Source organism: Epargyreus clarus, unplaced genomic scaffold (assembly GCF_041222505.1).
Source record: "Epargyreus clarus isolate Ecla_fem2 unplaced genomic scaffold, WU_Ecla_fem_2.2 ptg000023l, whole genome shotgun sequence".
In the NCBI taxonomy this organism is placed as follows: Eukaryota; Metazoa; Arthropoda; class Insecta; order Lepidoptera; family Hesperiidae; genus Epargyreus; species Epargyreus clarus.
This window is the reverse complement of record NW_027332230.1, coordinates 14556736-14583070: the sequence shown is the minus strand read 5'-3', so window position 1 is coordinate 14583070 and position 26335 is coordinate 14556736. Positions and strand designations below refer to the sequence as shown.

The 26335-nt window shown below is 36.6% G+C and overlaps 1 protein-coding gene across 3 annotated transcripts in view; it reads left to right on the top strand.

The window, feature by feature from the left end:
- jing (AE binding protein 2 jing) overlaps positions 1-24670 on the top strand; it is a 193798-nt gene extending 169128 nt beyond the window's left edge. For all 3 annotated transcript variants that reach the window (XM_073085748.1, XM_073085750.1, XM_073085749.1), the window contains exons 2-6: positions 8625-11325; positions 12021-12200; positions 13811-13952; positions 15046-15256; positions 17931-24670. In XM_073085748.1, coding sequence (XP_072941849.1) covers positions 8625-11325; positions 12021-12200; positions 13811-13952; positions 15046-15256; positions 17931-18318 — 3622 coding nt within the window. In that variant the 3' untranslated portion in view covers positions 18319-24670. The remainder of the gene's footprint in view (positions 1-8624; positions 11326-12020; positions 12201-13810; positions 13953-15045; positions 15257-17930) is intronic.
- The last annotated feature ends 1665 nt before the right edge of the window (positions 24671-26335 follow it).

The window sequence follows — 26335 nt, the reverse complement described above, 5'->3', positions numbered from 1 at the left end:
CCCGAAACTACTGTATTGTTATTATGTACAACTGTTATTACTTATTACATATCGATGGCTTAAATAGTAACTGCAAAAAGCAAGTGGAACCCCCTTTTTGAACCCCCTTTAAATTAATTAAAAGAAGGCAATAAGACTGTTATATATAGACGACTTCGTCTTGTCTTCTTGGTATATTTTTCCACGTTCGTCTCATTTTTCATGACTTATTTTATTTTTAAAACAAGCAACACTGATAAGTAAGGCTATCCAGTGAGATAATGCTGCTAGTGTTACACTTGTACGCAGTAATGATTTTGCGGTTAATGTATTTTATTTATAAAGGTTTAGTTTGTTACCTATATAGGTATATTTTGTGAACCTATAATATTATAATATTAAAAAATTGTAAATATCTCCTAAAGGAAAAAAAACCGAATCGGGTTTTACGAAGTGTCCCTTGAATACGTTGTTTCGCAGAGTTTCTTCGTAACATGTATAAAACATGAAGCGGATATAAGTAGTGTAACTTCATTATAAATCATCAGTGTTGCGTGATACGTTCATGGGTGTTGATACAGCGTTCTACGTATGTAATTTGTCGCTGTTAATTAACTTTCCGTAGGGACTGTACCCCCTTAGTACCGTTATCTTATTTTTGAACCAGACTTTTGGTGGTACGAGTATATCTTATATATATTTGTTTTATGTGTTATAATTCATAGTTACATTTCATATGTTTTTAATAATATCAAACGTTTCCTTTATTGAAATAATAACGGTATTCCCTCTATAAAATATAATTATGATAGTGCTTTTAATTGTTTAATTTCCCATTGGGTAGAGCTGAAATTATTTTTGTCAGGTGGTATTTTCTAATAACTCGACTATCCTCAAACGTCAATTTATTCATCATTACCTAGTGTAAAAATAACACTACAAATAACTTAACGGGAAAACGTACACCGGGAAGTACATTATCGTTATTATTCTAAGGTTAATACCGCGAGTAATGAACGATGACGTACATATGTAGCAGTGTATATAGTATATGTGTGTAGCGTCTCGCGAGAAAAACTAGCGTCGCTTCTTGTAATTACAACGTAAGCATCGTGTAATCGCCAGTGGCGCGCTGTTGCATAATGTTTTCCTAGAACGATTACTGTATAACGTAGCGTAAACGGCTTTCCCGATAAATGTCATTTGTGGCCATTGTGTGTCCCGCGTGCGAGCGTGACCACGAGCGGCGCGACTAGCGGGTAATAGGAAACAATATCTAAATCTAAGGTTGTTATGCAGTAAAATATGCCACGGGTTTTGAACACATGAGTGTGTATAATTGATAGTGACGGCGACATTGGACATAAATTATAAATGGATTCATCTTCCTGTAAGGATGTAGGTATATTACTTCTGTGTTTTACTATGTGTACTGATTTCTACATCTAATAGGAATACAAATTGAGCGGTCGGACCACCAAACATCTATTTCACCAGTTAGGTAATTTGAAAGGACTAAGATCAAATGCTACGAAAAAGTGAATCTGCTTTACCTCATTTTGCTTACCAAGACAGAAAAGCGTTTATTTGCTGCAATCATGCAGAAACGGGTAGCGGTCGTGCCGTCGCAAGCGAAATCATAGTCACGCGTAGTACGACATTGAGTTCTTATAAATATAAAAATTCAAAAAATAAATATCAAATTAACTAAACAAATATTACACAAATAAACGGTATAAACGAAATCATATCCTTATTTGACCTCATTTGGACCTTAGACGTATTAAAAATAACAGCATTACGACTACGTACACGTCATGTTACTTATTCATTGTTATTGTAGCATTTATGACGTATGCATAAATGTTTATTACTTTAGATACGCACAGTATCATAACAATGTTTACGCTAATTAATAAGCAACGTGTGAATTACGCCTGCATTGATGCGTCACCCTTAGCGCACAGTCGTGTTTGTGTGATACGAATGGAGATCACCGCTCAACTGGTGGCCCGTTATTAATGTGGGAAACAGGTGTAATTGCTCAGATTTGATCGGAATTGCAATACTTCAGGTACACTCTCTAGAAGCGCTCGGCCCCGCGGCTTGTGTAGAAGTGAGCGTATCCCCGTGACTTGTGAGATCTCAAGCTATCTACTAAATTTTGAAAGTCGGGGCGCGATCGGGACTCGGGAGTTTATTGAGTGACCTCTAATGAAAAACCATGCGCGTTTCCGTGCTTCGATGGGCAGGGGCACGTTAAGCCGTCAGTCTCGACTGATATCTTTATATCAGTTGTTAAATATTGAATGACTTATAGGCGATTTGAAAACTTCCAACACGGATTAACCACTAACCTTCTACACTGATTTGCATTGGAAAAACATTACTCTTCAGACCTCACCTAGTGATGGTGAGAGACCCGTGCTCAGGTGTGGAAAAGAAAAGAGTTTACAGCCAGGCATTCGCCGGCAGCTTTCATGGTGTTTCGTGTACCTTTGATCCAATACTATCGATGTCAGGCACCTCCACGAGCCTAACGTAATTAGAAGCCCTGATTCCGATCCCGGTAAGTCTGTACTTCTAATTTAACCGGCAATTTAAAACCCAATTTCAAACTTCACCGAGCGGAATAAGGTTAAGTTTTGTTTGCATAGTTTCAGTTAACGGCTCGACGGGTTATCTGAGCTGTAATTGATAAATGCGATTTTGGGTGTTCGGAGATAACGAAGTGGGTAAATCGTGGCGTTAAAGCTAGCGTGGGAGTACGGCTCGGTTTCTATTTAACAAGGTGTGGAAACAACAGCGACAACATAGGTAAATCGGATTTGATTGTTTTTGAGATTTAACTATGTTGTTTTTAACCTTTTGTAAATCATTAATTTATTTTGTAAAGATTAATGACTTTAAATACTACTAATACTATTGACGTCTGTAATTTTGAAAAGTCAGAAACAATAGATAGGCTGCGGAACTGAGAATTAAACTAAGGACGGGTCCTATGTGACAGACCGAAATTCATACCACATAATATTTTTTATATTTAATATCAATAATAGTACCTATTTTAATTAAAAGATCAACAGCTTAAATATGTAAAATGCGATGTGTTCCTGACCCCGACTTTTATAGGTTTATAACTTAAATGATACAGACAGACATTTCATAAATGATGTTCGTGTGCATCATATGCTTGGTTTAATAAAAAAAGTTGCTATGTTAGTTCGTACGGCGAAGGGCGACACGCTAGCCTAACGATTTAATTTGACAAGAGATGCTATCGGCCGAACGCTCCCCTAGAATCATGCAACTATAAACGTACAGTTTACGCGTAAAATACACAGTTTAAATCCATTGTTTCCGTAACTTCTATTTTTTAAACCAACTGCCCGGAACAGCTGATATGGATTTAAAATGTATTCTTGTTACTTTTAATTAATTTTGAAAGTTTTGTAAAGTGTAGTAGCTATACTGTGATATAGCGGAGATGCAAGGCGTTCTAGTTTAGTTCCCAACTGTAAAAATGAAACTGGCCCATTTCACGTAGGAATCCAATCTGAACTGTGGTTTACTATAGATTGGTTTAGTGATCACCATCAGGTGGACGGCATGCTTTTTCGTTTTCTATTTCATTCATAAATATTTTTTCACAAGCTAGTGAGAACGCGAAACTTGTCATATTTTTTTGCACTATCACATTCAGAGCTGCGTTCAATATTTGATTGTTATACGATCCAGACGAACTGCAGTCAAGTACTGACCCTTAGTAAGAGATTTTACGTTATTAAAAAAAAATTCCTTTTTTGTATTTGGTTACTTATTTGCCCATACATTTCCAATCAGCGCCCCAAGCAGACTGTATCAGAACTGATTGGAAATGCATGGGAAACACGTAAACAAATACAAAAACAGTAGTTTTGTAAACACGTCAAAACTCATACTAAGGGTACTGTACGGAAAGTTCAACTTTGATTACTTGGTATTTCTGAAGTTGATCAATATAAACGGATTGTAGGTATATTTCTTACAAGTGAATATCAATAAGTACTTTCATATTCATGTTCATGTTCACATTCGATCATGTTTTGCTGAACAACTCCGGCGACAGCGCGATTAATTTGATAAGCGATAGATACTATCATTACCACACCCCTTTTTAACAGCGAACTCTATGTAGCAATAACTCTTGTATAATACATTGTTAACAGTGTATAATAAATGTACCTAGCTATGTTTAGTATATTTATAAATATTGGCAATATTTTTTTAATTTGGTAAGTTTAGTGTTTTCTAAGGCTTTTATTGCTGGTTTTTGAATGACGTGTCCTTGGACAGTACCCTTCTTATGGAGTCCATGTCCATTTATTTCCTTTTGTCCTTAAGTAGAGCCACCTAAAAATTGATTTGCCTTACCACTCCGATAAAATAAGCTGAAATAGCTGAAGCGGTGGCGCCGCCGCTAAATTACTACGCATGTGAAGGATATGATGAGTAAACACTTACACGAGACAAATTAGTGCAAAGGAGTAACATAGTATCCGAGTCGTCAATCTTAAATGGAGTCCACTTATAAATGTCTATTGTCAGCATTGACCACTCACCATCAGAATGACTGTATATCTAGTTTTTAGATAGGTACTCCCAATTTCACAGGTGGACTATAGGATAATTTCCTATTTAAATTTCATAAAAGCACCATTAACTAATGATAACAGTTGCGATGACTACATTTATAATAATGCAAAGGTGCACTCTTTGTCGGGTCGTCACTGTCACGCGGCACGCTTTCGACGCGGCGTTAATTTGTCGCCGCGATACGATCGCTCCGTCAACGTCACGTCGCGTCACGTGTGCAGTGTCTCTCGCTCGCTTCCGCTATAAAACAATTTTAATTTTAATTCGATGATCGCATAGGATAAAAGGGATACAATGTAGTCGCGCGTAATAAATAATTATTACTTATTGTTGTGTATTTTATAACTTACTGAGATAATTGTTATTTGTTGTATTGCTTTATTATGCGCTTTACTTTTTTGAAAGGTGATTTTAATGAAATGGTGCGCGCGTGTAATAAGTATCTATGCTGATATTATTATGGTCACTATTATTTTTGTCCGCTAAGCTACCGACAGAAAAAGATAAAAGGAAATAATAGTGGTTGCTTAATTTAGTAGTTTCATGCACCTTCATCATAAGCTAACTCACTAAATAAGTAATAGAGCTTTTATTTTTTTTATTGTACTACTATTAGGAGTTTTAATTTAGCTTTTAAGTGTACCAACGTATCTTATTCGTACAGTTATTGGCCATAGGCGACAGCGCTTTTTTAATTTGTTATTTCCATTGAATAAAAATATAGATTACAATTATTCCTATGATAAAAACTAAGCGTTAGAAGTGTTATTATAACAAAAAGTGTTATCATATCGCTAAACTAACTAGAATTATTGACGAACGTTTATCTTACACAAATATTGAATCTAGGCTATTATCCAAGTCACGTACGTGGTTCTTAATTATGTATTTCAAACTTGTTGGATAAAGTTAGTTAGGTACTGTAATTGAGAAAGTGTCGAAAGTTTGTCTGAACTTGTAAGTTGAGGCGAGAAATAGAATTTGTCTCTTTTGCTCCTAAGATCCTAAGATATAATATAGGTAGTGTATGTGTCCTCTGTAGGTATAGGAATGAGGTATTTTTTTTCTTTCCTCTTCTGTTGTCGTTAAGTGGTAGGTTTCATCTACAAGTACGTACTTCTATATACCTACTTGAATTAAGGAAATCAATTTTACTTATTTCAATTTCCTCATCCGTCGCTAAGAGACATTTTGTGATCATTTATATCAATTCAGAAAATTATAATTTATTTATGTACATTTTTCATGTAGTTATAATGTATAATATAGTTTATATAAAAGGGAAAATTTACCAACCTATTGCAGTCGTAATACGTAGGTTAATGCGAGAATTTCGCAAGCGCCATATTAGTAATTATTCCGAAAACGTAGACGAGTTTATAGAACATGTTTAGTATCTACGGGTATAGTTGTTTGGGGGGACATATATGAATCCACATTAGCTACATAAATTATTAATATATTATAATTTATAATCGATCGAAACTCCGAAGCCAAGTTCACAATGGTCGCACAGCGCGAGTAGGTTAGCGCTGGTCGCCGGCGGGTCGTCGACCGAAATCGGCGCGGGCGCGACCTTGCATCGACGCCGCCTCACCTACATACGCTACCACTTTTGCTTTCGACAATTCGCAAAAACACGAACAACACGATCGGACGTCTGCGCACCTAGACACCGCGTTTTCGATCTGACGTCGTGACGTGACCGATAAAAGTCATGTCTGCATTCCTAAACGACGACTCGAATGTGTGTTAAAAAAGTGATTGACGGAATTAATATTCGCTTTGAACTTACAATATGAGAGGTGGATTTTGATATGAATACAAACATTTATTCCCTATTTTATATTGTCAGAGGTGGAACTTTAAACTGCCCTATTAAGTTGAATAAATTTAATTAGTGCAACACCAAGTTCGTTCTAGTGATCTATATGAATTCTTCTTTTATCGATGAATTTGTCTTTTGCAGACTTGCTGCAATATAAAAAACACTTGAACGTACATTTAAAATTTCTCACTTTATTATTCTGCATAAAATTAAGTGTTGCGCATTTCTGATCAGCGGCAATCCAGCTAAATTTAAAATAAATCAACTTACATACGTCCGAAGTTGATTCTAGGACAAATTTAATAGAAAATGAATGCACGAATCTAACGAAGCGCCGTTTGAAAAATGCGTCTCGTACGTCGTATTCCCGTCAACGTGTTGTAACACTTGCTGTTCACGGGCTGTTCGTGTTCACATTGACGTACCGCGGGCCGCGACTGTGTTTGTGTTGACGTCGTACAACTAATGTGGCCTGGTAACGTCTTGCGCCCTCTTTAGTCTCTGGCTTTCTTTTTATAATATTATTTAAGTTTTCTTGTGTAAAACGTAGTATTTGAAATAAAATCAATATAAATAGTTTATTTGTAAGATCATCGTAAATAAGATGAAATTTAAATTAAGATATGAAATGTTTTCTAAATCGAGAATCAAATCTGGAACTCCGCACGATAGGCCAGAATTAAAATCTAATTAAATTTGAACGTAATCCAACTGTCAAACCGATAATTTTATTAAATCAACGATGCAGCATTAATAGGATTAAAGATCCACGACAAAGTTAAGACCTTCTAATTGATACCGAGGACGTGCTTCTTAGATTTTCGCGCCGAAAAGTGTTCTTAAAAAAATTGGGTCAATTAGCAACAAAGCTCCCTCTGCCAAGCGCGAAAGAAGGGGAGGGTATGCCTAGTTATATATACGTTGCGGGTTTGCTAAGGGCGAGGGTGCACCCTTCACGAGACAGCCCGCCCACCCGGCCATCTCGGACTAGGGCTGCCAACCGTATTATAGCATATTTAAAGGTCACGTTCTATGTATGTATACACTGCGGAAAGAATATAGTACGTAAAATTACTATAGGTATTTTAGTTAATTTTTGAAAGATGGATTTTGTATATTGTTTATATATATATTATGCTATACTCTAATTGTAGACAAAAATAAAGGTGTTAAAATATTAATTTCTTAAAAATAAATGATAAAGTTACATATGTTCGTCTTGTTCGAGTCTTTTCTTGGAATGTAACATTTTTTAATTGAGACTTATTCTAAAGTTTCCTTGTGAATATGACAAGGAAATGTTGGCAACCCTAACTCTGACCGTGGATTATACGGGCTACCATGCACGAAAAATCTGCTTAAACACACGCAACCACAGAACTCATTTTCGTATACGACCAACTAAAAAACGTACGTATCAAAATTCAAAATTGTATTATTCGTCGTTTACCTGTGGATCTCGCATAACAAAAGATCCTAAAACGAGTTATGAGAGAATGCTTCCAGAATAAACATTATCACGTGTGGCTTATGTGGATAAGACTGTTACGAACCGAACTCACAAGACGTTTCGTGTCAGGTTCAAATGTACGTATGAGTGACGGGAACAAAGTAGATGTATAGAACAACGTTGCAACAGTAAAGAAGTAAAATTGTTCCATCATTCGTCACGGTGCACGGCCGAGCCGTACGTGCGGTGAATGTCACGCGGCCGAAAATAATTCTAATATGTTCGTCGGGCGGTCGGGCGGTCGGTCAGTGCAGCGGCGCGTCTCATTGCGTCACTGCACTGGACCGGCAGGGCATTGCACCTTGCGTCGCTCTCAGCCGCCACCAGGCCATTCGCGCCGTCCCGCTCGCACTCGCCGTTGCGTCGCGATCGATCGGAACTATTCAACAGCTGATTGTCATTACTATCAACGCCCGTTAACACTATGAACCGGCGTAAACTTCGATGACCCTGCTGTGTTACGAAATAGGATCGCTGAAAACTATTTATTTATGACCCTTGTTAATACATATAATAATCCCGGCTAAGCGGTTATTTAAATGTCAAGTTAAGGTACAACACTAGTTTTCAATGTAAACTTATGTATATTAGTGTCATTTACGAATCAAGCAAGCCCTGTGCAAGATTTTTTATGTATAAATAAATCTAACGATTTAATTTTTCCTTTTTCAGTGGAGTGGCGGTGTTGAGTCCGACGGAGAGCGGTGGCTGCAGCAGTAGCGACATCACCGAGCCGCGGTCTCCGGCGAGCCCGGAGTCGGGGCACAGCACCTCCGAGGAGAGCGCGGGAGCGCGCATGCCGCCGTGGGTGAGCGAGCCGGCGCCGGGACCGCGACGCCTCGCGGCCCAACCCGCGCCCGTCCGCCGCCCCAACCCGCCCATGCACCGCCGCATCACCGAGTACTTCAACCACAAGATGAAGCCACAGAACGGCCTCAAGCGGGACTCCAGCGCCACCTGCAACGAGGATACCAAGAAGAGATGCCTTACCAAGAACGGCGTCACTCACGAAATAGAGAAATACATCTCGTATTTATCGCATACGTTCAGTCCGAAAGTATTACTCGACGTCGGTAAGCAGGCAGAGATAGTACGAACATCCTCGACTAACGATTGCGCAACACCTACAGATCTCAGTAAAACTAATTTGCCTCCCAATGCCAATGGAATACTTGAGTACTGTAAACCTAAAGATAACAACCTCACAAAGCTGCATACGTTTAATGGTTTCATAGAAGTCCGACATGGGCCTGAAACGTATAATAAAGATAAAAATGGAAAATTGAATGGGTTTGTTGATGGTAAAAAGATGAGCCATGAAGCAAACACCTCGAATGACCCATCCGCCAATGGATTCATTCATAAACAGAATCCGAATACCGCTAGCCATAAAGTCGCGATTCGACCATTGAATGACACATCATCTTTAAGAATAGCCTCGACAACAATTACTTATACATCTAAGAAAAGTCCAACTAAATCGGATTGCACAAAAACGAACGGTGTCGTAAGCTCCACAACTAAATTAGACAGTAGAATGAATGGTGTCATGTGTGGCTCTAACAATTTGAGCTTAAACACAAATGTTAACAAGAAGATGCCAGTCAAAAGAGAACCAGTAAAAAGGAATGCACAACCGAAAAGAACCAACCGCAAGTCTTCTGCGTGTATAGCGAACAGCAAAAACTTAACGTGGTCTAAAGCTAACAACCTGAAGCAAGCCGCACAGCTTCAGAAACAGAATTGTATCAATTCTGTACAACCGACAACAGTGAAAAACATTCCAGGCGAAGCAATAGCAGCGACACCAAAAATAAATATGCCGAACGGTGTTCGACAAATTTCTATGCCAATTAACGGTACCCTAAACAGCCACTTGAATGTACCTGTTACAAACTTCCAAAACTGTCATCAAATCAATATTCCCCAACCAGGCACCGGGACAGTGACGTCAACAAATTTGCCTTCATTTGTTGCAGTTCCTCAGAATGTGATGCTTACTACGTTAAGGATACCACAGAACGGTATACCGGCCCATACATTAAACCAGACATTTAACCGGCAAAATGTCAACGTTTCGAGTCCTACAAAGTTAAATGGCCAGCTTGTGTTCCCTCTGATGCAAAATCTAAATGGTACTGTTGTTCAAATTCCTAACCTTATGACGAAAATACCAAATTATGTTCTTCCTCAAACGCCGCACTCGGCTACACAGAGGCAGGACTTTATACAAAACCAACAGGCGGCACAATTTCTTTTTAATGGAACGCTTTTGAAACTTGCAAATACTATGACATCAGCGTACCAAAATATCAATAAATCTGGACCCGGTACTAGCCAACCCGTTTCAGTGATGAATAAAAATGTTCCGGGAATGACACCCGTTGGCATGACAGTTCAGCCAAAACCTAATTATAATGTGAACCTAAGTCATCCACTCTTGGTACCGCCGCCCGGTTATATTGTAACGTCTGTGCCAAATATGAACGTAAAGGAAACTTGGAGTTACACTAGTACTAACATGGTAACGTCCTCACAACCGACGTGCTCAAATCCTATAGTAAATCATCCACCGCCTATTTTAGCGAACTTTGCAGCACAAGCGCTGCATACGAGTAGTATACCCATGGCGCCTGTAAAACCACCAGACAATCCGATCCAAGGTACTGAGCCACCTAGTAGTACAGTAAAAGAACCTGAAGTAAGCGAAATAACTAGTTCCAAATGTGATATACCATGGCTGTCCAAAACTGTTAATAATAACATTGTTCCATTAGATACTAGTAAACTAACATCGCGGCCTTTTGCACAAATAAGTTGTTTATCAGAAAAATTTAAAAATATTAAGGAAGAAAAAGAGCTGGAAATTGATTCGACGAAGGTGGAATTGATGGACCCAAAGGAAGAAGAAACTTCAGACGAAGAAGTAAGAAAAGTTGAAGAAGTCGCAAAACGGGAAGAGACAATCTTCACTCAAATAACGGTCCTGAAAGATGTTTCTTCGAACGTTGAAAATACTGTGATAGAAGCAAACTTCTGCAATGCAACGACGGAATCGTCGGAATCAGGAATAGGAACGGACAAATCAATAGATTCTTCTAGCGATTCACAAACGAGTAAAGAGTGCGATGAAGATTCGTCGTTATCGCTAAGTATAAGTGTGAGTTCGGTAGAGGGGCAGAGTAGTCAGATAAGTCCTATTCTCAAACAACCTAAGACGCTACGGTTTCCGCCTAAAAGCTCGATAAAGTCAGAAAGTGACCAAAGGACGTCTAGCACAGATTCAACAAGTACAAGCACAGTGACTTTGTGTTTGTGGGAGAACTGCAGAAAGGAATGCGAGAGTGACACCGAGCTTATAGACCATTTACAAGTAAGTTGTTTTCTTTATGTATTCCATTTTCTAGTCCACTTTCCATAATAATATCATCTAATGTTTGGTGTTTCATAGCTAGGGATGACTTTTAGTATTATCAATAAAAAATACAACTATTATTACACTGGGCGAATACTATTTTTGTCAATATCTATTATCTATTTATCTATGAAGATCTATAATTAAACTAATCCTATAACGAAGAATGTATTAAATATAATAACTTTATTAGACTCTGTAATGTAATCAATGGGTCAACTCAATATGTATGCTACAAATCAGCTGTTATTTTAGTGGCAAGTATAGAGATACTAAGTATCTTTCAAAATGTCAGAGAATTAAAGATCGACTTTTAAAAAGAAATGTATTATTATTATTAAACTTTTGATTTTCATAATCTAAATATATATAACTCAAAGGTGACTGACTGATCTATCAACGCACAGCCCAAAGCACTGGACGGATCGGGCTGAAATTTGGCATGCAGGTAGATGTTATGACGTAGGCATCCGCTAATAAAGGATTTTGATCAATTCTACCCCCAAAGGGATAAAATAGGGGATGAAAATGTTGCTTCGTAACGCGAGCGAAGCCGCGAGCAAAAGCTCGTATTGTATAAATTCTTGATTTTATCCCAATTAAATAAAGAGGCGAAAAATCTTAGTTTAAATTTTCGAATCGATGCATTTCAGACGGACCACGTAAAACCGCAAGAAGGGAAATCGAACTACGTCTGCCTATGGCAGCAGTGCAAGGTGCGCGGAAAGCCCTCGTGTTCGCGGCACTGGCTGGAGCGGCACGCAGCCTCCCACGGCGGCAACAAGCCCTTCAAGTGCATCGTCGACGGCTGCGACAGGAGATTCTCAACTCAGGTACAATTACGTTCCTTGTTCCATACGTAACCTAATGTGACTTCTTAGGAGCCAGGTTACACATCGCCAAAACGAATCCACAATAACACGCTCGTTTCTTAAGTGATCGCCTTTGGGAAAACCAAATTCGGAATGCGTTATTGTCTATGTCGTTCTGACGGTATGTTATGATGGTTTTTATTAATTCATGTTTTATATGTGTGTGTATATTTTGCTACGAGAAGCCGTGTTCATTGATTTGGAGTTAATGCGTTAGTATGTATGATCATCAGTGATTATTCTTCAACTTTAGAACTCGTTTTGTATTGTATGTACTCTTTTAACATAATTTTGAATTTTTGAAAACGGACCTATTCTTCACTACAAAATATTTTTGTTGTTTACCTAGTATTAATGCTTTGTAGTATTTGCTTACAAATCACGACCAATCCAATAGTGATTGGATCATGTTCTTCGATTAACAATTTCGTTCGTTTTTTTTTACTTCTTCGTCAATGTTATTATGTGTGTAGCAATTTTATTACTTCTTCGTCAATTTTATTATGTGTTTCTTCTTCTATACACTTTTCACAACTCGTCTGTAGTTTTATAAAAAGAAATAATGCTTCGTGTCGTGATTCCATCACTATTGGGTCACGTGTCACATGACAAATGGTCGAATTCAACATTGTTTCATCATTTGAATTTATAAACATGTTATATGTCTTTTTGGTGTTCTTCGAACTTTTATAATGTGTCGTCGATTTGTTATAGTGACATTTTTGGTACTAATTTGAATGTGTCCTTAGTCGATTATGTTTAATTTATTGGACGTAAACTGGTGTTATGTTTTCTTTTCCCAAGGACGGAGGAGCGGCTACAGCATTACTATCATGGGAGTACTTCCTCATAGATGATATTTCTTCAATATTTTGTTATATTATGTATATCGACTCAATAAATTTATTCAAATTTTATGATGTTTTCATAAATTTATTGCCAGATATTGTAATTTTTATTTGTTTTCCACTGATGACTGATGACTATGATGTTATTGATGATAATAGTAATACCACGCAGGAGGACATAAACAAGTATTGTTTTAAGATTAAGAAAATGTTGTATTTATTTATTTTAACTCGATTCATACCCTTTTACCATCGTTTTCATTACAGTGTACCTATTAATTAAAATTAGTAGTTCTATAATTCGGTTTCTACTATGAACCAAATTAAAATTAAAATCAATACTTGAAGTAAAATGTTTTTTTACGTTTTACATTTTACTGTTAGTACAGTTCTACGAAAATAATGCATAAAATATATCACGTTGTAACAATATCAAATTAAAATTCTGAATAAAAATGTAAATTCGTTTCACATGCAAGCAAACTCAACGATTGTTTTTTTATTTTTTTGTATTCTGTGACCGCAAAAGAAATCTTCTATTTACTTTCGATCAAGACTAATAAATTACATTGATAATAATGTATGCTTTCCTGTATAAAAGTTGAAGTTGTATTATAAAAAAAAACTTAACTTTGTACTGACAATATCGTTTCGCTAATCATATCATAAGTCATATCGGCGTATCATCAGGACCGCTGTGAACGGTACGGTTGTGTTTTGCAGACTATGCTGCAGCGTCACGTGAACAACCACTTCAACGAGTCGTCGAGCAGCTCTGGCGGTAACAAGAAGACTACGGACAGCGCTTCCAAGCTCATCAGACGGAATGGGAAGAAGCTGCGGTATAGACGACAGCCTTGGTCGGGTGAGTTGATGTAACAGAATTGTTATATGGGTATTTATTTGCCAAATAAACAGGACTTATATTTGAAGAAATTGCTATTTGATGTTGATAACAATTTTGTGGACCTTGTCGCTATACTAAAATTATATAGGTCATAAATATTGTTGTTCATTAATATGAGACATTCTGTGGTTATGGACTTATCACAGATTAACCTTAATGTTTCAACAATAGGTAAATTTGTAGTCTATCCGATAGATCGGATTTTGAATAGGTCTATGGATAGGATAGGAGTCATACCTAAAGAAAAGCAATTCGGAACGAAACTCGAGTACTTTAGCGCCTTTTTTACTATCTTTCCATAACTTGGACAAATATGAAACATATTCCATATGTGATATGTGGCAACAAATTTTATGGGATTATGTCCCTGTATATTGTGTAGTTTAGATTGGTCGTCCATCGCTGTGCTACTTTTATGATCATTAACGGAAGCTGTTCATTGTGTTACTTCATTGCGCCCATAAACACTGACGTCATTCTTTTGTAATATTTGTCGTTTGGTTTTAACACGCGATATTGTAAGAAAATACGCTGTATATATTTTGTGTGATATGCATATTGATGAAATAAAAATAAAAATGTATTATTCCTATGATACGCTTCTTGCATGATACAAAATTGGTATAGTACGGATTGGTTTAATAAAAAGAAAGCAATATAGTATAAAAATAATACGTTGTATATACATATACTTCGATATTCCAAGGGCGAACAGGAAAAAAAGGAAAAGGAATAATATTTTAGGAAGACCATTTTTTTTAATAAATAAAAGTAAAAATTCAAAAAGTTCATGAACTCTATATTATTATATCCTTTGTATTTTGATTTCGAAGTATTGTATTTATGTATCTATGTATGTTTGTAAATATGTATCCATATTTAACATGCTGTAAAGCCCGAACGCGTTGACGACTTCTAACATATGCGCTGGCGTTGGATATGTATGGTGTTGGTATGTTAAAAGGTGATATTTTGAAGTCCTAGGTTTTTTTTTTGTTTTTATGCATTTCCTTTAAACATTTACTTATGAAATCTTGTCCGGTTGTTTCAGCGCGCATGTTCGACTACTTCGATGCGGGCACGATGGAGGGTCTCGCGTGGCGGCTGTCGCGCTGCACGCGGTGGCGGCTCGGCGGCGCGTGTCCGCTGCGCGAGCCGCCCGGCCGGCACACGCTCACGCTGCACGCCGCGGTCAGCGCCACGCGGTACAACGCCGCGGAGGGCAGGCGGGAGGCGCTCGTCACGTACTATCCGCCGCATGTGTGAGTATTGCGTTATATGACAATATACATGAACTACATAAGTTCTCGAAGGTGGTAGTAGTAGTGGTAGAACCCTTTGTGGTTCGATTCCGTCGCTACTACTGCCACATTTATTTCAGCGTCATAACAGCAGTGTTAGGCGCTGCTGTGTTCCAGTTTGAAGGGTGGAGTAAGGGAGACAGACTTTTCCGAGGCGTTCCAGCTTAGTCCTCAGGGGTAGCGGCGCATCTGTGGCCGACCTCAGGTAGGAATATCTAATCCTATCTGAGGTTGATTACAGATATCCATAGGCGGCAGTAGCCACTTCCCATCAGATGGACTGCATGCTCGTCTGCTATATCTTTAAAAAAAAAACCTCCGATTACATGCGTCTGGTTGATTAATAGAGAGATATTAAGGTCACAAGTGTTGGTGAATGACGTTCGTTTGTGACAGAGGGTCGTCGTATGTTACTATCGACAAAATTTGTCTGTGCGTGTGACGTGTTTTTTTGCGTGCGTGCATTTCTGCGAACGTGTATGTCTGCGTGCGTTCTCGTGTTTGCGCGCGTACATGCGTATGTGTGAAAGCTCGTCCACCTGCACGCACGTGGATTTCTAAACAGATTTTTTAACATTTATTAATTATTTATTTACAATTATAAATTGGGTACTTTAGTACAAAACATACAAATGATTTTTCGCACTAGCAGGTTAATAAGAATGATTGGGTGTATGTATGTATGTATTATATTTGCCAACTGTAGGTACTAGTACGTCTAGCAATCTTTTATGATATCGGATGATATGTATACATACATAGAAACATAGTTAGTCGTTAGTAAAATCGAGATGTTATGTCATATTACATATAAACTATATAAAATTCCCTGTATTTATTTTATATTTAGCATATGGTATTCATTTTTATATTGTCATGTTTATTCCTGATAATATAACGATGTGTATTTTTCAGGTAAGCATTGTTTTTGGAGTAATGTTTGGAGGTCTTCGTATAGATGGGAGTGTGATTATTTGCATATTACTAGGGAAATTGCTTTAACCTTGATTTAAGAAAATACCTACTAATAATATAACACGTTCCGGCGATGTGTTTGGAAAAATGATTAAAAAAAGGATACGTACTTACGTTAATTGTTGCAAGAACTACGGTGAGATAGAATAGCAGATAGATAAAATTTTGATATCGATATTAATCCACTAATTGATATTTCCAGCACTGACTTTGTCGGGTAAATAAATGTAATAAAATAAATATCAGGTAAAGTTAGGTGGGTTCAGTAGTATATGTCCTATATATACGTGTATCGAATGTTTGGCGTTTTGACTGTTTAATTGATACATATATATTTATTCAGTGGTTTCAGTTTACGCTAAAATTATTATTTAAATTTATTATTTCTAATATTTTTTCATTTCACCCCTGGCTTAGAATTGTCACCTTTCCATTACTTCTTTTCTAGTAAAATTAATTTATTGTGACATTTTTACTTACAAAATAAAAAAGTCATTTTAAATTAAATACGCACTTTTTCATAAACTTCCTGATCGATGTATTGTCAACATATTATACCGTAAGTTGATAGTAGGAGGATCTTATGGCATATAATAATAATCTAATCTGATTGGAAATATATTTTAAGAACAAAATTATTACAAGGAATATACTAAAAAGTATTAAAATTATATTGCTCTATTGATCCTCTTTTAATTATTTTATGATTAGTGCTTTCGCCTTTTAAAGGGAGGGTCACACGCATTCATAGAACATGAAAAAAATTGGTACAGTTTAAAAAAAAAACTTCATAAGTTATAAAAGTTCATCTCATGTAATTCACTATAATAGAAACTGATATAGTTTTGTCATTTCAAAAAAAGTTTCATAATCTAATCAAAGTATAACAAAAGTCAGAATTTTTCAGTTCCTTATGCTGTGGTCCTTCGAATGTAGCTTTTTCTAACATTCTCGTGAGGATCACATGCATTTTATTTAGTAATGAAATATAAGTGGTATATACTACAGTGATTGGCACTTTGTAAAAAAAAATCAAAATTATCATTAAAATATTTCAAAGTTACTTTAAATATTTGCAATTGATCCTCGGGATTCACGCATCACGCTTGGCATGTTTAATTATAAATGTTGCCATGACAAAGTGCCACACAGATATTTTCGAATGCTATGAATTTTATTGCTAGCAACTTACGTAGGGTTGCCAGTCCTATTTGAAAAATTCGCATTTTTAAACACGCATTCATTATTTTACTTAATATTCATCGCTGGCTAATTTTAATTCATTATTATATCAGTTAATGTTTGAGAACCCTGTATTCCAATCGTGTGCTTACTATTATTGTAACATTTTAAAACGCTGTAGGTTGTTTTGTGATATTAATAATACGACATGTGCACTTCATTCTAGTTAGCTTAGTTCGCATGTTCTTGTAACTGTACGCTACTTCATAATTATGTTTCTTATTAAATAGGATTTAGCAACCCTAAAACGCTGCAAACACACTCCCAGATCTCGACTGTGTTTCAAAAATACATCAAAAACTATTTAAAATTGACCGTGTAACTTTACTTCCAGATTGTAACGCCACAGCTGTGTTTGCAGTGCAACTCTGTGTGGCATTTTTCCTACATAATCTAACGTCGTGTGCATGTATTGCAGGATCGAGGACGAGTGGGTGCCGGAGAAGGACGTGAAGCGGATAAAACGGGTGGAGATAGCGGACTTGCCCGCGCGGACGAAGGTGCAACTGTACGACCAGTTCTGCAACTCATATAGGAAGACTCCGTCGCCGCCGCCGGTTAGGAAACAGCCGCCCCCGCCCCCGCAGCCGTCTCGCTTGCTTCCCACGCGGACTTGCACGTCGTCCCGCTTGCTCAACAACTTGTTAGCGAAGAAGCGAGCCGAGGGGAGAAGCGAGTGCAACGCGACCAACCTGCCGATGGTGTTGAACGACGAGCGCGGCGAACGCGTCGAGGTGACTGGCGCGAAGAAGCGGAAGCTCGGCCGGCGGTACGGCGGGAACGCCTTCTGGCCCTCGGGGCGGTAGGGGCCGGTGGGGTAACGCCGGGGTCGTGGAGCGAGGTAGATGGGGATAATGCGAACGAATTAATGTCTTTTCGTATATAACGCGACCGATTTCGAAAGGTGTTTTTGATGTATAACGCGACCAATTTTGATCAAAGTTGTCTTATGAATACGATGCAACAAATTTAGGAAGGTAATATCTTTGCAATAGAACGCGATAAGTTTAAAAAAAAAGTTTTGTAATATCCATCAATATACTGCAGTCACAATTGCATATTTTAAGCGTAACAGTGATAATAAATATGGAAAGTAGCTATATGTCAATTTCGCGAATATCAGAGAGACAAAGACAGCTCGCACTTGACACATCTACCTTGTATTCATGATCTGAACGATTCCGAACTATAGTGTCGCTGCACATACGAACAAATGTCACAGTAAACGACACGATAGTGCCGATCGACCTCGTCTAGCGCACGTCACACTACCGACCGAGATCACTGCGATGTGTTCAATGTCCTCGGTGTTTTTCGATGTGACCGCCTTATTGGGGTATTTTAAACGATTTTGCATATATTATTTCAATAAATTGATAGGCGATAGCGTGACGTGCCCTAACACCGCCGCCAAAGAGCCAGAGGGCAGACGGAAGATATACTCACAAGACTGATTCTTAATTTTTATATGATATTGAACGGCACGCCCGATTAGTTGCTAGGCTCGAGTAGTAGCTAGTACGAACGAGATATGTAAATAGTTAGCGTCAAGTGTAAAAAAGATGTTAGGGTCGTGACAAACGACATAGTTTAAAATTTTATCTTCGGGGAACACCGGAGGTTAGCGGACGGATTAGTCTGAATAGCGACTAAGTTAGTATAACGGAACGACCGGCGATAACGGATCACTGCCAATGTGTAAATAGGTATAGTTTATATAATATTTTAATTAATAGCGTATAATTTAAGCGGTTCGGTTCAATTCGGTTCGCTTCGGTTCGGTTCGGTTCGGCTTGAATGTGTTGGTCGGTGTGTGTACGTGTACGTGTACGTGTACGTGTGTGACGAGGTTCAGTTGTGACCGCTTGCTTTTTTTTTGTGGTGCCAATTTTGTACGTTTATGCGATTTAACGAATTCGAATGTTGTCTGTGTGTACTTGTCTCAGTATTCAAGTAGTTTTCTAAATCTATTAAGATTTTTCTTTTGTTTTGTTTTTTATTATTTTTTCGATTTAAGGTATCGGTTGACTACCTTCGTTCAAAGCTGTAAGTTTCTTTCTGATAATAACCAAAGTCGTTTTAAAATTCACTTGATTACTGAGACACGTTCATTATGAGTAATTATAGACAAGGGTAAAACTCCAATATAATATCGGATAATACGTTTTTACTATTAATGCGATAGGTGCGCGAATATGTTTGTGTGTTTAATTTGTACGAAAATGTTGCAAATATGTGACATTGGATACAATGTGACATTACGAGTGAACATGCGGATGTGTATGTACGAAAGATAGAAAGAGAAGAGTTAATCTTTATCTTTTTCTTTCTTACACTTTTCTTTGTCACCAAGTGCCTCAGCCCATCGCAGATTTACCTTGAACGGTTTATATCATATTTTACCGCGTAGTCATATCATATGAAGCTCGTTATTGTTAGGGCGATAGAGTTCAATTTTGATATCGTATAGTCCAATAATCCTGTGTTCTAGTAACGAAGCAATTTCGATGACGCTTTAAGGATCGAGCTGTCTGTATGACTGTCTGTCTGACTGTTTGCATGTCTGTTTGTTTGCGCGTGAGTTTGTCCGATTCGTGTCTAATGTTTAGTCACTGCCATTCAAGTTGTGTTTAATACGTAGTGAATACAGGTAGTGTGTGTACTGCCGTACTGTTAGCAATAACACTATGTGATAAGATTTATAAGTGAACAACAGATACTTCCACGCACAAGGTTTTTTTGGTAATTTTTAACAATAATAAATAATTGATTAGAGATGCAAAAAATGTTAAGATGATTATTGTTCGGACAGATTGTATTCGGATAAAGGATTTGAAGGATATGTGACGAAGGTAACTCTGGATATGTTAGAAACGATGACGTTTAGTATTTTTTGTTATGTGAATTTAAATCATAGGTAGGTACGGCCTATCTAATTTTTGTCTGATAAATAATATTACATAAAATATACAAAATCATACAAAAAATGTGGTTCAACCATGCATGTTAATATTGTGGTACATGGTTTGATTTTGTTAAAATATTGAAAGATTATTGTATGATTATTAGTGTGATGATTAATGATTATATCTTCATTACCTAAAATTATATTAATTTATTTTTTATGGGTCCATTTATTTGCTACAACTTATTAATGTCAGGACGTATCTATGATTTAAATCCACGTTTACTTTTAAAACACAATATGATTATAAGTTAGCATTACTTTTTTTTAGAAGAAATTTTTAGTTTTAATTTCAATGACAAGAGCAGATATCCTGCTTGCATTTTATTATACGTATAGATATATTGAATTTTTGTTTTGTTTTTATCCCTTTGTAAATATTGTTTAAATACTAAATGTCATTTGTTTCGTTCGAAGTATAAAATGTATGTGAAATGGAAATGTGATGGAATTTTCAGATGTCAACAGAAGTGTAATTGTAAAATGTAATTATTTGTAATATATTATTATGTCTACCATTTCGCTGATATATTTGGTTTTTCTCTATACTAATTATACATGTTGGAAAATACACGACTTTTCAACACTGTTTTTACAAAGATTTATCGAAATTGGTCTAACCATAATTCTTTTCACATGTTTTGATAGAATAATATTTTCTATTACATATTTAATACAATAACATAATAAAAACAATCGTTTATTCCATTATTAAAGATTATTATTATTATTAGCGTGTATTATATTGAAAAAATGTGTTTTGTATGTTATTGAGAATTAAGAAAAGACAACGAAGCTCCTCTCGTACTGGTGAAATAATTTCATCTATATAACTTTCGTTTTTGCCAATTTAAAAGATCTTACACCAGTTCGCTTTGTTAAAATATAACAATTCGCACTAAAGACGCATTCATTTTGTAAAACAATAACATTTTGTAAACGTTTCCAATATCACATGACATTTTTAAATCTGACTACAGCGAAATAAAATGACTTTGTATAAGCCTCGGACTAAAAAAAAATGGACAACAGCGCGTGAAAATTGCATTAAAACAAAACTTGCACTTGTTTGAGTGATTGAATGTCATGGTTAAGTTATGTTTGGTAATTTCTTTGATCTTCAATTTACGTCATCACAACGAGTCGAATGTCGTATCGTAATGGTCCATTCGAGATTTTTCGCACCGAACGCAATGGACACTACATGCTTTTTATGAGCGTAGTATGTTCATATTACATATGTATACTTTTTTTAGAAGCGAAGTTTATCTTTCGGTCTGAGGTATAAGCTTAAAATTGATATTATGTAAAGTGTAGCATTTTTTTACTGAAGCGAGTATGCGGTTTCATAATTTTACTGCGATAAACATTTTATTTTTACTTGTTCTGTTGACACCTGAAATTAAGCTGACGAGACACGTTCCGACATGTTGATAGCATCAAACTTCCATATTTTATGTCCACGGTAGATTTGTGGTCGAATTTTTAAAAATGTGAAACTTTTTCGATGACTCTACATACATTGTCATTTTAATGCCTTTTAGAAAATAAGGTGTTATATTCAATTATTGTGGACTATATAATGAATAAAACATTGTGTTCTGTGCTCACACGATCTCGCTAGTATTTTTAGTTAGTGCCTGTAGTTGTTAAGTTAGGTCGAATTTGTGAGTGAGTATGTCACTAGTGTGTCGACATCGTATGCGTTCCGTGGCATTCGCTGTGATGCAACGCGGTTGCGATTTGGCGACGTTTTCACAAACGCAGCGGTCACGTCGCGTTATCGCGGCGGTACCAACGCTCGTCATCCCCAAGTCGCGACTGTGCAAACGCCCTAAAGAGTAACGATGATTTTGATAAGAATGTTATAAGGAACTAGATAACTTATTAGGGATCTTAGAACGGCTGATTATGTACTATTTGATACGTGAGCCGTGCGACTGTAAAGTTTAACGTACGTTAGGCGTAACGAATTCGGAATTAGCTTTGGAGCGTTAGGGGTATGGTAAAGTTGGTCGTTGTTATGCTAATGTGCACTAGGAAATGTTACTCGAGTGCGTTCGGGGATGCCGGTTCGCTATCTCGCTCGCTCGCACAGCGACGACAGAGATGTCGATATGCACCCCTTAACGCACTCCGAGTGGGTGTGGACCCAAAGAATTGTAATAGAAAAAATATCTCGTAGTCAAGTTGGTGCCTGAACGGAGACGGTGATGTAATGTGGGATCGTACGCTGTCTTATGAAGATTTTAAGGGTTCTTTTTATCCGTGGATAGGTTCCAATGTACTGATTTATTTCTTTTAAATAAAATTAAATAAAAAAACTAGACTAATTTTTTTCAGCACTGACGGTAGTGCCATATTTTATTGGCTCACTTTTTAAATTTAATTTAATAGTCAAATTCGACACCAAAATCAGAAAGACAAAATTTGTGTTTTATTGTTTTCTCGTTTAACCGAGTAACTTGTGGACTTGATATGATCTCAAATTAATCGGCAGTGGAGCAATATTAGAATGATTATTTCTTCAGAAAACACATTTTTTTAGCGAATTACTCTTTACTCTGCTCAAAACACATATAAATTTTATTTCTCTTCCAACATTTATGTTCCGTGCAAATAAATAATTGGCCTATATTCGCTCGAGTACAAATTTCATTTGATTGTTGTGAATCGATAAAATATTAATTAAAGTGTTTGGAGACATTTTTCTAAAATTCTAATTCAGTAAGTGATCTAGCTCCCGTAGGTTAGGTAGGAGAGTTGTAGGCAGAGAAATAATATTTTGTTAACGTAAATCTTCGGGTTAAATAATATGAAAAAGTAATTGTTAAAATAAACGGGAAAGATGTTGAAGATCCTCTCGACTGATTTATGCGCCTAATACATGTTTTGGAGAGTAATTGTTGGTATAAGAGTGTTAGCAATGCTGTTTCGATTTAAATATATTTTTTTACTGGTTGGACTAGGAAACTAATTTTATACTTAAGATATAATATCTTAATAATCTTAGTTACGAAATCCACCTATGTGTGTATGTACAAAACTTGGCCTTTTCACTGCCGTGCGCTTAGTCAATACGTAGGGCTGCTCATCGGTCGGGGGATCAATATATTTTTATCACTGCCACAATAGTTGTAATGTATTTTGGATGTGTGAGTTCGTTTCGGTTCGCATGTGCCGGGCATTCGTGCCTTGTAAACTTGCTCATCAGTTAAGGTGTAATTTAAGTTGTAATTTAATTTCAATTATCGAAAATTGTATGATAAAGAACAAGTATTTCACGGGAACAACGGTTGTCGCGACCAATAGTTATCCTGTAAGTGAACTGTTTTGAAGGAACGGCATGGGATTTCGACTATTTTTTTTAATTTCACAAAAGGTCCTATGTTATTTCTCTTAGCAGATTCGAATAAGCTAGTTTGGTTCGCATTTAGATTTTTTGCGGTTCGTCCTAATGTTGATGTGAAGGCGTGAAACACATTACGGCTGCGTTCAATGTACAAATGGCGAGTGAAGCGCTGACCGCGAACGCTGGGGTCGCTGTTGTAGTGCGTAGTGAATGGGGTAGTTAATTGGTGACGTTTTCGGTCAGGTTTTACGATACTGGAGTGTAAATAGTTAAGTATTTATTACTAAGTATTATTCGGCAGATGTAATTTGCTTCGCGCCTCGGTGGGATGTCGGTGAGCTCGATCCCGCGATCCCGGGATCGCGAGTGTAGATCGCGGGATTGTGTTCCGAGATTAGACTAGTGTAGTGTACGCGAGTTGTCTTTCAACATGTTTCCTATATGCGTTTATTATATGAATGTTCTCCTTTATTGTAAATGTTTGAGATCCATAGTAACTATATGTGTGGAGCCTGTATCCCGAATAGTGTGCACTACTTATATTCAATTTGTAGATATTTAATTATATATAGTATAATGTTTAATGCGTTGTCTTATTTGCTTGACCCCTTATGGTGAAATCCGAAAATTAATTATAATTTGACCCACATCGGACGGTGGGAGATCTACCTCAATTAATTTATCACACATTTGGGCATAATAATAGTAAATGTTACTTTAATCTCGAACCTTGAAATTTGTTCAATGTAGTGATTGTTAAGATTTTTTTAATACAATGGTTTGTCCACATGTCACAAGTACTGTATCTTATATTAAATACATATTGTATGATTGATTATAATTGGTTTTATTTTCTTCATAATATGATTTATTTAATAAAGTATTATTGGGTAAATACTCATAATTGGCTATATGTGGCTTAAAGGATCACTTGTAGACATTTTTGTATGGTCGTCTTGTATAGAACATGACTGAGATACTGCAGAGTCCAGAAGCGTATGGAATACTATGTGATGTTGAAGGTCCATTGCAAGTCATCAATATCTGACATGAAATTCGATTGGACAGGAATCCGGAAACTTAATCACAAATGTGTTGCTACCCTTATATTATCGCTATATGCCTTACTATACCGTTCAATATTGCAATTCTATTCTATTCTGGTACTATAAGACAGAAATAGGTGTAGGTGACAAACCTACACATACCTAAATTACTTAAAATCTATTTAAATACTTCACACAAATATTTAAAACATCAGATTTGAAATGAACATATTATTGTCGTGTAATATTACATGCACTACACGGCTTATCATATTTGGCAAACAACTGCATACCGCATGTGCATCGAAGGTCGGTGCTGTAATACAACTCGTGCATATCTTCGCATTGTCAGCATATGCAGTATTCCTATGCAATAACGGCTAGCTTTTAGAAATAAAAGAAAATAAAATACATTTAAAGTACTGTTAGGTTTATTTATATTAATCCTACTTATTTGCAATTTTTAAGCTTTTTTATTTTGTGATATTTTATAATAGAAATATGACATTAATAGTGAACTTTTAGGCTCATTTTTAAAAATTGGAAGCAAAGTGAGCTTTTAGGCCCCATGGTGGTAATTTGAAGGTGTTAGAAACCTCTGTGCTTCGACGCGGGCACTACAGCCATACGTGTTTCTGCCTAGCAGCAGTCTTAAGCGCGTTCCGCTTTGAAATCTTATGTTATAATGTGTACCATAAACACTTTATTTTGTAGGCATTTAATATTACATGAAAAGTTATTACCTACATAGTTATATTCTAAGGGTTCGTGTTATTATCGAACTCTTAATGACCTAAAGGTTCTGATTATGGTATGATATGAATTGCTGGGCAGATTTGCCTAGAGAGTGATAAGGCTTTAATTCATCGTCCATTACGTTAATGAACACACATTACACACCTTTGAGAACACCCTAAATACCTATATTTAACATCCGAAATTCAGTAATACGTTATTCAAATCCAGGAATCCTCAATAGAGAAACCTAATTAGAAAGCACTAAGTTATAATTACTAATATCACATTCATCAAATAGTACCTAGGTACATATAGGTACTTGTTTTTGTGATATGGCGAAAGTAGGTATGAAGTCGGTACCGCAGTGTAATCATGGAAAGTTCTACCATCTACAAAAGCATGTCTGCGTTAAACTACACCCAGCGACGTCAAAGTCAGTCGTAGGCATTTTTGCGTCAGTTTCCAATTTCTATGAACAGCGATTGTATTATTGTTTAGCGGGTGTTATTAACACTTTGTAACTACGATCGCAATAGTTTGTAATTAAAAATGGGACAGTATTCAGGAATATATTTAAGTATGTTCTATGGCGCTGTTACATAGATACATTTCCGACTATTGATGTTACCTACTTCATTAATTAATAATTAATGATAAAAGTCATGAAATTTCTGCTTGACTGTATTATGTCATTGTATTTTCAAAATTTAACGAATAAAGAT